Source organism: Crotalus tigris, unplaced genomic scaffold (genome assembly GCF_016545835.1).
Source record: "Crotalus tigris isolate CLP2741 ecotype Arizona unplaced genomic scaffold, ASM1654583v1 scf7180000017559.9942113025:1136094, whole genome shotgun sequence".
In the NCBI taxonomy this organism is placed as follows: Eukaryota; Metazoa; Chordata; class Lepidosauria; order Squamata; family Viperidae; genus Crotalus; species Crotalus tigris.
Genome location: NW_024096473.1, coordinates 949,733 through 962,916, shown reverse-complemented (window position 1 = coordinate 962,916; position 13,184 = coordinate 949,733). Strand labels below are relative to the sequence as shown.

Below are 13,184 nucleotides of genomic sequence, written 5' to 3'. Positions count from 1 at the left end.
TCCATGGAATGAAGACCTCCGTGGGGCTGAATCGGATCGCCAATTTGCCGCCGGATGAAACTCTACCCGCCCTCTACTTAAAATAAAAACCAAACACTAAGCAATCTCCTTTCGACAGTCAATAGAAGCTCCCGAAAAGACGTCGGCTTGTCTGTGTTAAGAAACTGACAGTGAAATCACATTTGATTTACTTTCCTTCTTGTCTTTTTTAGATCCTAGCTTTAGGATGTATCAGTGGCAATGGATAGACCAGTAATGCCAAAATCAGAAAAGTCCACTGGGATTGATTCGGGAGCCGCTTATTAAGGCAAAGAAAACAGAATCGCTAACTGTCCTGAAATCTATCAAAGGATAAACCTGCACAAAACAGGTTTATAAGATTCTTAGGAGATGATGAAAAAAAAAACCACAAGTGGAAATGCCTATAGCTCAGTGGTTCTCAACCTTTTTAATGCCGCGACCCCCAACCGGTCGTAAGTCGAGGACTACTCAGCTGGTGCAGCACCGTTTGCAGAATGGGACTTTTGGCGGGCTCAGCAGGGCAGAGACAGCCTGGACAATTCCTATTGGCTTTTGAAAGCCAATAGAATTAGACTCTATTCAAGAGAGTCTATTCTATTGGCTTTCAAAAGCCAACAGAATAAAAGGGAGTAGCACAGTTAAAGAAAAGGGGGGAAAAAATGGCGGACTGCGTTGTTTGGCGACCCCCGTGAAATGGTCGTTTGACCCCAAATGGGGTCCCGACCCACAGGTTGAGAACCACTGCTATAGCTTATAAGGGCCAATCATCGTCAATAGAATATGCAGGTAGTCCTTGACTTACAACAGTTCAAATTTACAACGGCACTGAAAAGACTGACATTCTTCATCCCCAAGGTCACGTGATCAAAATTCAATGCTTGGCACCTGGCATGTACTTATGACAGTTGCAGTGTCCCAGGGTCATGTGATCCCCTTTTGCGACCCTCTCAAAAGCAAAGTTTAATGTCTAGTTTAAGGAAGAGAAGGACGAGGGGGGACATGATAGCAGTCTTCCAATATCTCAGGGGCTGCCCCAAAGAAGAGGGAGTCAAGCTATCTTCCAAAGTACCAGGACAAGAAGCAACGGATGGAAAACTCATCAAGGAAAGAAGCAACCTGGAACTAAGGAGAAACTTCCTGACAGTTAGAACAATTAACCCGTGGAACAACCTGCCTCCAGAAGTGGTGAATGCTCCAATACTGTAACTTCCAACGGTCACTAAATGAATTGTTGTAAGTTGAGGACTGCCTGTAAGAGGAAATGTGTTTTGGTATTTACCTTCACCCATCAGCCCCACGGTTGGAAATTTCTTTACTATAAGGGAGGCGTTGCTGGGGCTGGCCAAGGAGCTCCAGTGAAGGATTTGTTCTAGAATATTCTCAGTGCAATGCAGGGGACGTTCTAGAAGAGAAGAAAGAATTAAAATGTGGTTATTATCAAATGGGGAGGTCATTTTCATTCTACCTTAAAGAGATAGTTTCAAAAACAAAAAGCACCAAAAGAAGACACATTCAACAAATAATGTGTGAGCTCCTTAAGTAAATATGTACTGCTTTATTTACAGCTATGTTGACATTTATGCTGAACATAAATCATTGGGTTGGAAAACATTCATTATTTCCCCAAGAACATACATTATGTGCAAAGTATTCATCTGATATAAATGGCTAGCGAAATGTTATATTCCACAGGTCCCACCATAGCAAATCCCTTACATAAGGCCAGATAACTTAATTTTCTATCTCTGCTACTCAATATACAAATATTTCAGCTCATTGTTAATATTTCAGTTCCAATACTTCAGACATCTGTCAAACATATAAACCATTATTCTGCTCCCAAGGTCATTCTATGAGGCTAGTAAACTGCAACAGAACTGTTTGTTCCAATCTAACAATAAATATTGGAAGAAAATTGCATTCTGGAAAATGTAGGATATACCTGCATTTTCAGAGTTTTGTTCCATCTAGTAAACAATTATAATTCGAGGTGAGGGTTGTTAGAAGGAAGACTGAATTCCCTGGAAAGAGGACAAGGCTACTTCACGAAGAAGGCACCCCTTCGAAATGGGAGCTCAGTAAGTGAAACTCAGCTACTTGTGATGATAAATGCACATCTAAAATTCTCTCGACTGAAACTGCCATGTTAGAGAAGTTTCCAGTGTTGTAAGGTTTCCGGCTTACTGCAAATTATGGAAGGAAGGAAGGAAGGAAGGAAGGAAGGAAGGAAGGAAGGAAGGAAGGAAGGAAGGAGGGAGGGAGGGAGGGGGGGAGGGAGGAGAGGGACGGGAAGGAAGACAGACATGTATGCAAGGAAGGATGGAAGGAAGGAAGGGAGGGAGGGAGGGGAGGACGGGTGGAAGGCATGTATGGAAGGGAGGGAGGGAGGGAGGAAGCAAAGAAGGAAGGCATATATGGAAGGAAGGGAGGCAGGGAGGGAAGGAGGGAGGGAGGCATGTAAGGAAGGAAGGAAGGAAGGAAGGAAGGCATAGAAGGAAGGAAGGAAGGAAGGAAGGAAGGAAGGAAGGAAGGAAGGAAGGAAGGAATGTATAGAAGGGAGGGAGGGAGGGAGGGAGGCATGTATGGAAGGAAGGAAAGGATTTATGGAAGGAAGGAAGGAAGGAAGGAAGGAAGGAAGGAAGGAAGGAAGGAAGGAAGGAAGGGGAGGGAGGGAGGGAGGAAGGCATGTATGGAAGGAAGGAATGTAAAGGAAGGAAGAAAGAAAGGAAGGAAGGCATATATGGAAAGAAGGAAGGAAGGAATGTATGGAAGGGAGGGAGGAAGGCATGTATGGAAGGAAGGACGGAAGGAAGGGGAGGGGAGGGGGCATAAACTAGAGGGGAGGGGAGGGAAAAGAAGAGGAAATGAAGGGGGGGAGGGGAGAGGAGAGGAGTTCAGCTAAGATAGTCCATCTCCTGTCACCTCTCCAAAATGAACTTCTTAAACACCTTCAGAATCCCTTTGCATTGAGGGTTTCCATGGAAGAGTGCTGAGACTCCCAGTATTATTATCTTTTTTTTCTGCAAAGAAAACAAGCAAGGAATCGTAAACCTAAATATTCAAAGATGGCGCCAAAACGGGACTGACCCAGTTCTCCATTTTCGATCACTTCAAAGGTGGCCCACGTGTCGTCCTTGTGGGGTGTGATGTTTTTAATTCCCAGGACGTCATTCGTCAATTCTTCTGCCTCCACTGTTGGGGAGATCTACTTTGAAGATCAGATGAAGAGTTTAGAAACGACTCAAAATTACCGAGAGGGTCTAAAACTTGGGTCCAGAGTTTTATGCTCTCACGGGGAGGGGGGGGAGGGCAATGCTCAACCAAGACACCATTATCAGCTCTGAAAGAAAGATATCAGGAAAGACTCATTACGGTTAAAAATTACAGAAAGAATGTTATGGGAAGCATTTCGTCCCATGTCATTTCCCCTCCAGAGACCCATTTGATATTTCTTAGAGAAAGAGAGAGACAAATCTCATCAATCCTTCAAATTAAAAACAAAAGTCCTGCTGACCTCTTCCCCCCCCCTCTCCCCCCCCTCTCCTGCTCTTCCCATCTTGCTATGGAGGTCTTTCGGGCATTTCTTTAGAAATTTCCACAGTTGGAATCAGTTTAAAACACGAAGCTTACAGTTGCTGTAACTGGAGAATATGTAGTCTTTGGCTTATAACAGTTTGTTTAGTGCCTAAGTTCCTGCCTAAGCAGGGGGTTGGACTAGATGACCTCCAAGATCCCTTCCAACTTTATTATTATTATTACAACAGCACTGAAAAAAGTGACATATGACCGTTTTTCAGGCTTATGATCTATTCCATTCTATTCTATTCCATTCCATTCCATTCCATTCCATTCTGCATCCTGCAGGGAGTCAAGCTATTTTCCAAAGCACCTGAAGGCAGGACAAGAAGCAACGGATGGAAACTAATCAAGGAGAGAAGCAACCTGGAACTAAGGAGAAATTTCCTGACAGTTGGAACAATTAATCGGTGGAACAGCCTGCCTCCAGAAGTTGTGAATGCTCCAACATTGGAAGTTTTTAAGAAGAAACTGGACAACCATTTGTCTGAAATGGTATAGGTTCTCTTGCTGGAGCAGGGGGCTGGACTAGAAGACCTCCAAGGTCCCTTACAGCTTCTATTCTATTCTGTTCTGTTCTGTTCTGTTCTGTTCTGTTCTATTCTATTCTATTCTTAAAAACTTCCAGTGTTGGAGCACCCACAACTTCTGGTTTCCACAGATTAATTGTTCTAACTGTCAGGAAATTTCTCCTTAGTTCTAGGTTGCTTCTCTCCTTGATTAGTTTCCATCCGTTCCTTCTTGTCCTGCCTTCGGGTGCTTTGGAGAATAGGTTGACCCCCCTTTTCTTTGTGGCTGCCCCTCAAATATTGGAACCCTGCTATCACGTCACTCCTGGTCCTTCTTTACACTAGACTAGAGATAGGGTTCCGTGCATGTTTATGACAGAGTCTGGAACTCATTCTGCAAAATGTAATAATAAAAAAATAGATATAAATTTAAAAAATTAGCAACTTAGGCCAATGTTTGAAAAAAAGAGAGAAAATGGCCTTTTGAATGCCCTTTAAAGCAACAGACAAAATAAAAAAATGTTAAAATGTTAAAAAAAAATGTTATACAAACCCTTATTATAATGCTGGAATCGTGTTCCTTCCTTTCCACGTAAACTTCGATTAGCAAGTCTCCAGCTTGAGAAATCTAAAATAAAAGTTATATATATATATATATATGTATGTATGTATGTATGTATGTATGTATGTATGTATGTATGTATATAAAATGCAATGAATTGACATATGGGCGCATCTCTTTTTCCTGATTCTAGTATATTAAGGTTTCCTTAAACAATTGAATTTCGAGTGAAACAACTGAATCTTCCTCCTCCTCCTCCTCCTCCTCCTCCTTCTCCTCCTCCTCTTCTCCTCCTCCTTCTCCTCCTCCTTTTCCTCCTCCTCCTCCTCCTCCTCCTCCTTCTCCTCCTCCTCCTCCTCCATTTCACAATCCTCACTTCCTCCTAGCACTGAAGATGTTACCTATTTGGGCAATGAAACGTCTGCAAGAAAACCACCAAGCTCAGAGAGCACCAAGGATCCCGCAGTTCAACCCTGCGCTAAAAACATTCTCTTTTACTAAGGATTGTTACAATATATACAGTAATGACATCCGTCACTGCCCTGATGGTTTATAGAGACCAGGCACATTTATTGGCATGATGGTATAGAATTAGAAAAGCAAAAAAAAAAAAAAAATGGTTATGGAAGCTAGTCCATGCAATTTTCTAATACAAATAATCTATCTTCCGTGAGCAAATAAATAAATAAACACAAGACTTCGGCTTGGAAGGAGCCACACAATGGAAAGATTAGCAGTCTAGGGTCACTGCAACCTCTAGAGAAATTAATGAAATCATTTGTGAAAAGAGAGAGGGAAAAAAAAACATCACAAAGTGACTTTGAAGAAAACCTAATTATGCTGGCCCTGACTCAGAAAAAGCTCATTTCCTGGTAAACTCTGCTTTTGAGAGGATTCCACTAAAAAAAAAAAAAAAAATGTTGGGGGATAGAATGAGGTTGATATTTAATTTGCACTAGTACATGTAAACAATTGCACACTAGAGGGGTGGGGAAGTTTGTGCTGCAAACAGAAAGAATCAAGGTTAACCAAGCGTCAACCCCAATGACAAACAAGGTTATTATCAACAAAACAAAATTCCTTCTTTTTTTTAAGCTGCAAATTTTGGGCTAAGCGTGCTTTATTTTTAACACAGCATGCCTTTTTTTTACCCCCATGATGATAAAGACCCTGCCTCACCAAAAGCTTTCTTTGCAACAAATATCTTTTAAATCCTGTACAAACAAATCATAATAAAAAGGCCACGGCAAAGTCTATCCTTTTGAATCTTTTGAAGGTTTTAAGAGGAGGCAAGCTTGAAGCGTCACCAGATTTTGGTTTAAGATTTGGGAAAAGAAGCAGAGGTGCCAAGGAAAACTGGCTCCACCTAGGGGGAAATGATTTTTTTTTCTTTTATTTCAAATTTGTAATATGATCTAATCCAGGGGTAGGCAACCTTGGCTCTTTTATGACTGGTGGACTAACTCCCAGAATTCCTGAGCCAGCATGGCTCAGCTTGGAAACCTCTCCCTTTTCCCTCAACATGGCTGGCTCAGGAATTCTAGGAGTTGAAGTCCACGAGTCATAAAAGAGCCAAGGTTGCCTACCCCTGGTCTAGTCTACCCTTGATCATCAGTCCGTTTTAGACTCCTGATAAACATGCTCTGAAGATGTATTTATTTATTTTGAAATCTTTCAGGCTGCAGGCAAACAGGGAAGGAGGCTGAATTAGGAAGGCTATTCTATTCTATTCTACTCTACTCTACTCTACTCTACTCTACTCTACTCTATACTCTACTCTACTCTACTCTATTCTATTCTAGTCATTCCATATTCTATTCTATTCTATATTCCATTCCATATTCCATTCCATATTCTATTCTATTCTATTCTATTCATTCCATATTCTATTCTATTCTATTCTATTCTATTCTATTCTATACATTCCATATTCTATTCTATTCTATTCTATTCTATTCTATTCTATTCTATTCTATTCTATTCTATTCTATACTATTCTATATTCCATTCCATATTCCATTCCATATTCTATTCTATTCTATTCTATTCTATTCTATTCTATTCTATTCTATTCTATTCTATATTCCATTCCATATTCTATTCTATTCTACTCTATTCTATTCTATTCTATTCTATTCTATTCTATTCTATTCTATTCTATTCTATTCTATTCTATATTCCATTCCATATTCTATTCTATTATATTATATTCCATTCCATTCCATTCCATATTCTATTCCATTCCATATTCTATTCTATTCTATTCTATTCTATTCCATTCCACTCCACTCCACTCTATCCACAAGTGAAGGAACCATCCTTACATACTTGCGTGTCTTTCCATTTGGTGATAAAGCTGTTTTCAATGTCCATTTGCTTCACTTGATCTTGCTGAATCTGTGTAAAAACAACAAGAACAATTTAATGAGTCGCCCAAGCATCTTTTTTTTTTAACAAAGAAAAGGACATCAGTTCTATTCTTGCATCCACTGTTCACAGACCAGGCTAATAAAGGGAGATGTCCATCTCCCAAAATGGTTCTTCAGTAATATAATAAGGAGCAAACAATATCAAATTCTTCTGTAAAACAAATTTATTCCAGCCCTGTATTATTGAATTCTTTGTTTAGTCAAATCATTTGACCTATTCCGTCCAGCACTGTTGCAAAAGTTATTTCTTTCATTAATATATATATATATATATATATATATTTAAAAAAAATCTAGTATTTACCAACACAATAAATCTACAGAGACTGTTTTATCTTAGGCAACTTTCCAACTCTTTGTATCAAAGAAGCAAAATGAAACCAACAACGTCACAAGTTGCCTATTTGAAAATAAGGTGGGATTCTTGCGTTATAGAATAGTGATGGCAAACCTTTTAGAGACCAAGTGCCCAAAAACCACCCCTGCCCCATCCCCCACCTGCCCACAGGGCCCCCGACCATGCCCCCCACCGCTCCATGGCCTGCCGCAGATTGCCCAGGCAGCCCAGCAGCGCCATGGAAGCCACACCCTCTGCCCGCGTCCTGCAGCATCATCATGTCCTTGGCTGCTCGGGTGTGATTCTCCTCTGGGGGGGGCTGCTGGTGAGGAGGGGGCCACAGGGGGAGGCGGGGCTGAGGCAATGGCGCACGTGCCCACAGAGAGGGCTCTGAGTGCCGCCTCTGGCACGCGTGCCATAGGTTCGCCACCATTGTTATAGAACCTCAATCTTTCTTCCAATTAACACTGTTCATCGGAACTGTTATATTCGCATGCTTTGAATTAAATGTTTTCAATCTAGACTGCAAGTGTGCTAATCTTAACTTAAGGAAATTTAAAAAGGACCTTTAGCCTGCTGAAATGTAGACTTTAGCCTTTAATTAGAAGTTTGAACCAACTTACATTGACATGACACTAAACCTGGAAACGAAAGCTCTCCAGCCTGTTTGTTAATTCTCTGACAATTTTAATCACTGCTTAGTAATTGGAAAACCTGAAGATCATTTCTAGAGTCAGAAATGATTGACAATTATCTATCCATCTTATTATGCACTTGAGTTTTATTGATCCTCTCTTTTTATATTTCGGCTGCTATACACTCCTCTCTACATTACCACATTTGTGTGACCTGACAAAGTACGTAATAAAATCTGGTTATTTTACTAGCCATTTTACATTTACAACTAGATATTTCAGGAAAGGCTTTTCTGGACAGCTTTACAGCTGCTTTTGAGGTTTCCATTATGGTTTTTATGTTTTCTAGCAATCACACATCAACGTGGCCCGTTGCAAGTCAAGCGGGAATTAGCAAATTTTACAAGCAATAAACAGAGAGCACAAACTGTACCGTGAAACAAAATGGAGGAGCTGCAGAAACCAAAAAAAGATTGATTTATGAAATATGGAATATTTCCATTTTAACATTATTTGATATCTGTATGAAAACATTTCTATGAAATATGAAATATTTCCATTTTAACATTATTTGATATTTGTATGAAAACATTTCTATGAAATATGAAATTTCCATTTTAACACTATTTGATATTTCTATGAAAACATTTCTATGAAAGATGAAGTATTTCCATTTTAACACCAGTTTATATTTTTATGAAAACATTTCTATGAAATATAAAGTATTTCCTTTTTAACACTATTTGATATTTCTATGAAATATGAAATATTTCCATTTTAACACCAGTTTATATTTCTATGAAAACATTTCTGTGAAATATGAACTATTTCCATTTTAACACTATTAGATATTTCTATGAAAATATTTCTATGAAATATCAAATATTTCATTTTTAACACTAATTGATATTTCTATGAAAATATTTCTATGAAATATCAAATATTTCATTTTTAACACTATTTGATATTTCTATGAAAACATTTCTCTGTTTCTCTCCGTTTCTCTTTGTCTCTTTCTCTCTGTTTCTCTTTCTCATTGTTTCTCTTTCTCTCTGTTTCTTTCTCTCTCTATTTCTCTTTTTCTCCCTGTTTCTCTTTCTCTCTTTCTTTTTCTTTCTTTCTCTTTCTGTTTCTCTTCTTTCTCGCTGTGTGTTTCTCTTTCTCTATTTGTGTGTATCTCTCTCTCTCTCCCTGTATCTCTCTCATCCCCAAAGAGACACTGGTATAGACCACTGTTTTGAAACTAACCAACTTAAACGTGTGGACCTCAATTCCCAGAGTTCATCATTCAGCCAGCTGAGGAATTCTGGGAGTTGAAGTCCATATGTCTTTAAGCTGCTAAAGCTGAGAAACAGTGATGTAGACAGCGAGGAAGATAAGCTGGAGAAATAGGAGGGATCCATTACCCAGACAAATAAGAGGAAAAATATAGTTTTTGAGCACTCTACACGTTTTTGAGCATGTAACATAGTTTTTGACTGAGGGATTGGATTAGAAGACCTCCATTCCAACTCTGTTATTCTGAAATGATTGAAGAAAAGAATGAAATTAATTTTGTTTCTATTTGGAAACCGCTTTTGGACTTTATGCTTGAGGTGGAGAAAAAAAATAAACCTTTAGTTTTTTGGTTTGCTGATTTGATAAGTTTGTTGTCATAGAAATGGCTACCATATATTATTATGTAAAAGTGAAAAGTCGAAGTTGAAGGTTATTATCCTGACAGCAATGTGTTCTATTAGGGACGCTGGCCAATCTTATAAATTTGTATAGCCCTCCTACCTTCCCCTTCCTTTTTCCCCCAGCCCACTTCAATTAAAATTCAATTTAGCTCCTACATTCATTCAGCCATTTTTTGCATCTGATAAAATGAGCTGCGGTTCCGTGTTACAAAAGGTGCTAGCAGCCTTCTTTTGATCTTCCTAAAAAAGTAAAACAGAATATCCACAGAGAAATGTTTTCAAACGCTAAACCTTAATCCATGCTTCTGTGGTGGCTATAAATTAAACATTACTTCAAAAAAAAAAAAAACCTCCAAAGAATCAATTTAAGTAAAAACAAGTATTTGAAATTTACTAATACAAGTATTTGTAATGCTACTGGTACAATTTGGCAGGTATGTATGTATGTATATATGTATGTATGTACGTACGTATGTATGTACATATATTACATTTCCAATTAAACTTTTAAATTACTGTGTATTTTGTCAGCAGGTAAGCATGTTCAAAGAAATTGCCGAGCTTTCTATATGTAGGTACATGACAGAGTTATGTGATCCTACAAGACCACACAATCTATCAGAAGGGGGGATAAAGGGGGGGGGAGGAAGGAAGGAAGGAAGGAAGGAAGGAAGGAAGGAAGGAAGGAAGGAAGGAAGGAAGAAGATGGCGGGAAGGGAGAGAGAAAGGAAGAAGGGAGATGGGTGGGAAGGGAAGGGAGGAGGGAGGATAGAAGAAAGGAAGAAAGATGATGGGAGGGAAGGGAAGGGAAAGGAGGAGGGAGGGAGAGAGGGAGGGAGGGAGGAAGGAAGGAGGGAAGGAAGGAAGGAAGGAAGGAAGGAAGGAAGGAAGGAAGGAAGGAAGGAAGAAGATGGCGGGAAGGGAGAGAGAAAGGAAGGAGGGAGATGGGGGGAAGGGAAGGGAGGAGGGAGGGAGGATAGAAGAAAGGAAGAAAGATGATGGGAGGGAAGGGAAAGGAGGAGGGAGAGAGGGAGGGAGGAAGGAAGGGAGGGAGGGGAGGGGAGAGAGGGAGGAAGGGGATGGGAGGGAGGGAAGGAGGGAGGGAGAAAGGAAGGAAGATGGGAGGGAAGAGAGGAAGGAAGGAAGAGGGATGGTGGGAAGGGAGAGAGAAAAGAAGGAGGGAAATGGGTGGGAAGGGAAGGGAGGAGGGAGGGAGGATAGAAGAAAGGAAGAAAGATGATGGGAGGGAAGGGAAGAGGAGGGAGGGAGGGGGAGGAGGAAGGAAGGAAGGAAGGAAGGAAGGAAGGAAGGAAGGAAGGAAGAAGATGGCGGGAAGGGAGGAGAAAGGAAGGAGGGAGATGGGGGAAGGGAAAAGGAAGGGAGGGATGATAGAAGGGAAAGGAAGGGAGGGAATGATGGGAGGGAAGGGAAAGGAGGAGGGAGGGAGGAAGGGAGGAAGGAAGGGAGGGAGGGAGGGGAGGGGAGAGAGGGAGGAAGGAGATGGGAGGGAGGGATGGAGGGAGGGAGAAAGGAAGGAAGATGGGAGGGGAGGAAGGAAGGAAGGAAGACATAAGGAGGGAGGGAGGGAGGGGAAAGGAAGGGAGGGAGGGAGGGAGGAAGGAGAAGAGAGAGAGAGATACAGAAGAGAAGGACAAAACGCTGGTATATTTCCAAAGAGACCCCCAGCCTGCATTACATCAAGGTTATTTCTCCTGGGCTACTACTTTCAGAAAACGGGCGCTCTCTGGCTGACCAAGCCCACCATGCCAACATCCTTGTGTATATATATATATATATATATATATATATATATATATATATATATATATATAATAAAAATATTTTAAGCATGCCTCTTGTAAGCATGCCTCTTGTGCTTGTGGAAAAACCCCGTACGCTCCTGGACCTCCTAACTAAGCCACTTCTACGGGGACGACACCAGAGACGTAACAACACCTTTAGCCTACGAAAAACAGTGTTAGCCTTCACCCAGTCGCAGTGGCTCCGTGAGTGTTTTCCCATATTGTATATTTCATGGAAATAAGTGGGAGTCCCGGCTGAAGGCAGCCTGTTCAACAAAACCCTGGCTTATCTTTAGAACCATTCAGATTACAAAGCAAATAATTTACCAAGCTTGATTAAAAAAAAACAAAAAAAACCACCTTCCCAAGCATAGACACGAAGCAGCATTTGAAGCTTTCGTCCCGTTTGCCGAATTATATCCCCCCCGATTGATACGCAGAGGACTCACATCAAAAAGCTGCACGTAATTTATAATTAAGTCCTCCACCACGTCAACTTCCTCGCTCGTCTGTCCTTTGGTCTGAAAGAGGCAGGAGGACAAAGCCATCGCCAGATGGTGAGGGTCCATCAGGTTGATTTCTGAACATTTTTGCACCCTGTGGATAAAGTTAATAAATCCATTTCTTTAAAAAGAAATATAGCAGGCATTGATAGGCACAGTGGTGGCTGCAGGTTGTCTTTTCCGACAACCGAGTTCAACCCAAAGAGACGTTCTCGGTAAACTGATATTGTACACGTTATCTTTTCCCAGCTCGTTAACTGATGTTTCCCATGATGCTATTCAACCTTTGTCTTCTATTTGTCAAGAAGATGCCTTGGAGAAAACGCTCTTCATGGATGAGAACATGATAGAGAATGAGGATCAAAGCAAAAAAAAAATCTATTTAGGCCAGTAAGCTAAGCTTGCAGGTAGAGCTTATCCTTCTGACCTTAGGAAAAACATGATTAGAGTGGAGTAGAGTAGAGTAGAGTAGAGTAGAGTAGAGTAGAATAGAATAGAATAGAATAGAATAGAATAGAATAGAATAGAATAGAATAGAATAGAATAGAATAGAATGTGGAATGGAATGGAATGGAATGGAATGGAATGGAGTGGAGTGGAGTGGAGTGGAGTAGAGTAGAGTAGAGTAGAATAGAATAGAATATGGAATGGAATAGAATATGGAATGGAATAGAATAGAATAGAATAGAATAGAATAGAATAGAATAGAATAGAATAGAATAGAATAGAATAGAATAGAATAGAATATGGAATAGAATAGAATGGAATAGAATAGAATAGAATAGAATAGAATAGAATAGAATAGAATAGAATAGAATAGAATAGAATAGAATAGAATAGAATAGAATAGAATATGGAATGGAATGGAATGGAATGGAATAGAATAGAATAGAACAGAACAGAATAGAATAGAATAGAATGTGGAATGGAATGGAATGGAATGGAATGGAATAAGAATAGAGTAGAGTGGAGTGGAGTGGAGTGGAACGGAATGGAATGAGAGGCAGAGTTCAGGCGATGAGTAAGGGCCACCCCCTCCTGATCCTAGAGCACGAAGAGTGGAGAGAAGGAGGGAACAATGCAGGCAGGCTCAACTACTTGAGAGGAGAGCGCCCCACTCCTCTCCAAAAG

The 13,184-nt window shown here is 40.4% G+C and overlaps 1 protein-coding gene across 6 annotated transcripts in view; it reads right to left on the bottom strand.

Annotated features, from left to right (window-relative positions):
• The window catches only part of ARAP2 (ArfGAP with RhoGAP domain, ankyrin repeat and PH domain 2), a 115,269-nt gene that overhangs the window by 19,862 nt on the left and 82,223 nt on the right, over window positions 1–13,184 (bottom strand). For all 6 annotated transcript variants that reach the window (XM_039347658.1, XM_039347696.1, XM_039347666.1 and 3 more), the window contains 5 exons: window positions 12,000–12,147; window positions 6,997–7,065; window positions 4,660–4,734; window positions 3,109–3,226; window positions 1,301–1,423 (listed from right to left, as the gene is read on the bottom strand). In XM_039347658.1, coding sequence (XP_039203592.1) covers window positions 1,301–1,423; window positions 3,109–3,226; window positions 4,660–4,734; window positions 6,997–7,065; window positions 12,000–12,147 — 533 coding nt within the window. The remainder of the gene's footprint in view (window positions 1–1,300; window positions 1,424–3,108; window positions 3,227–4,659; window positions 4,735–6,996; window positions 7,066–11,999; window positions 12,148–13,184) is intronic.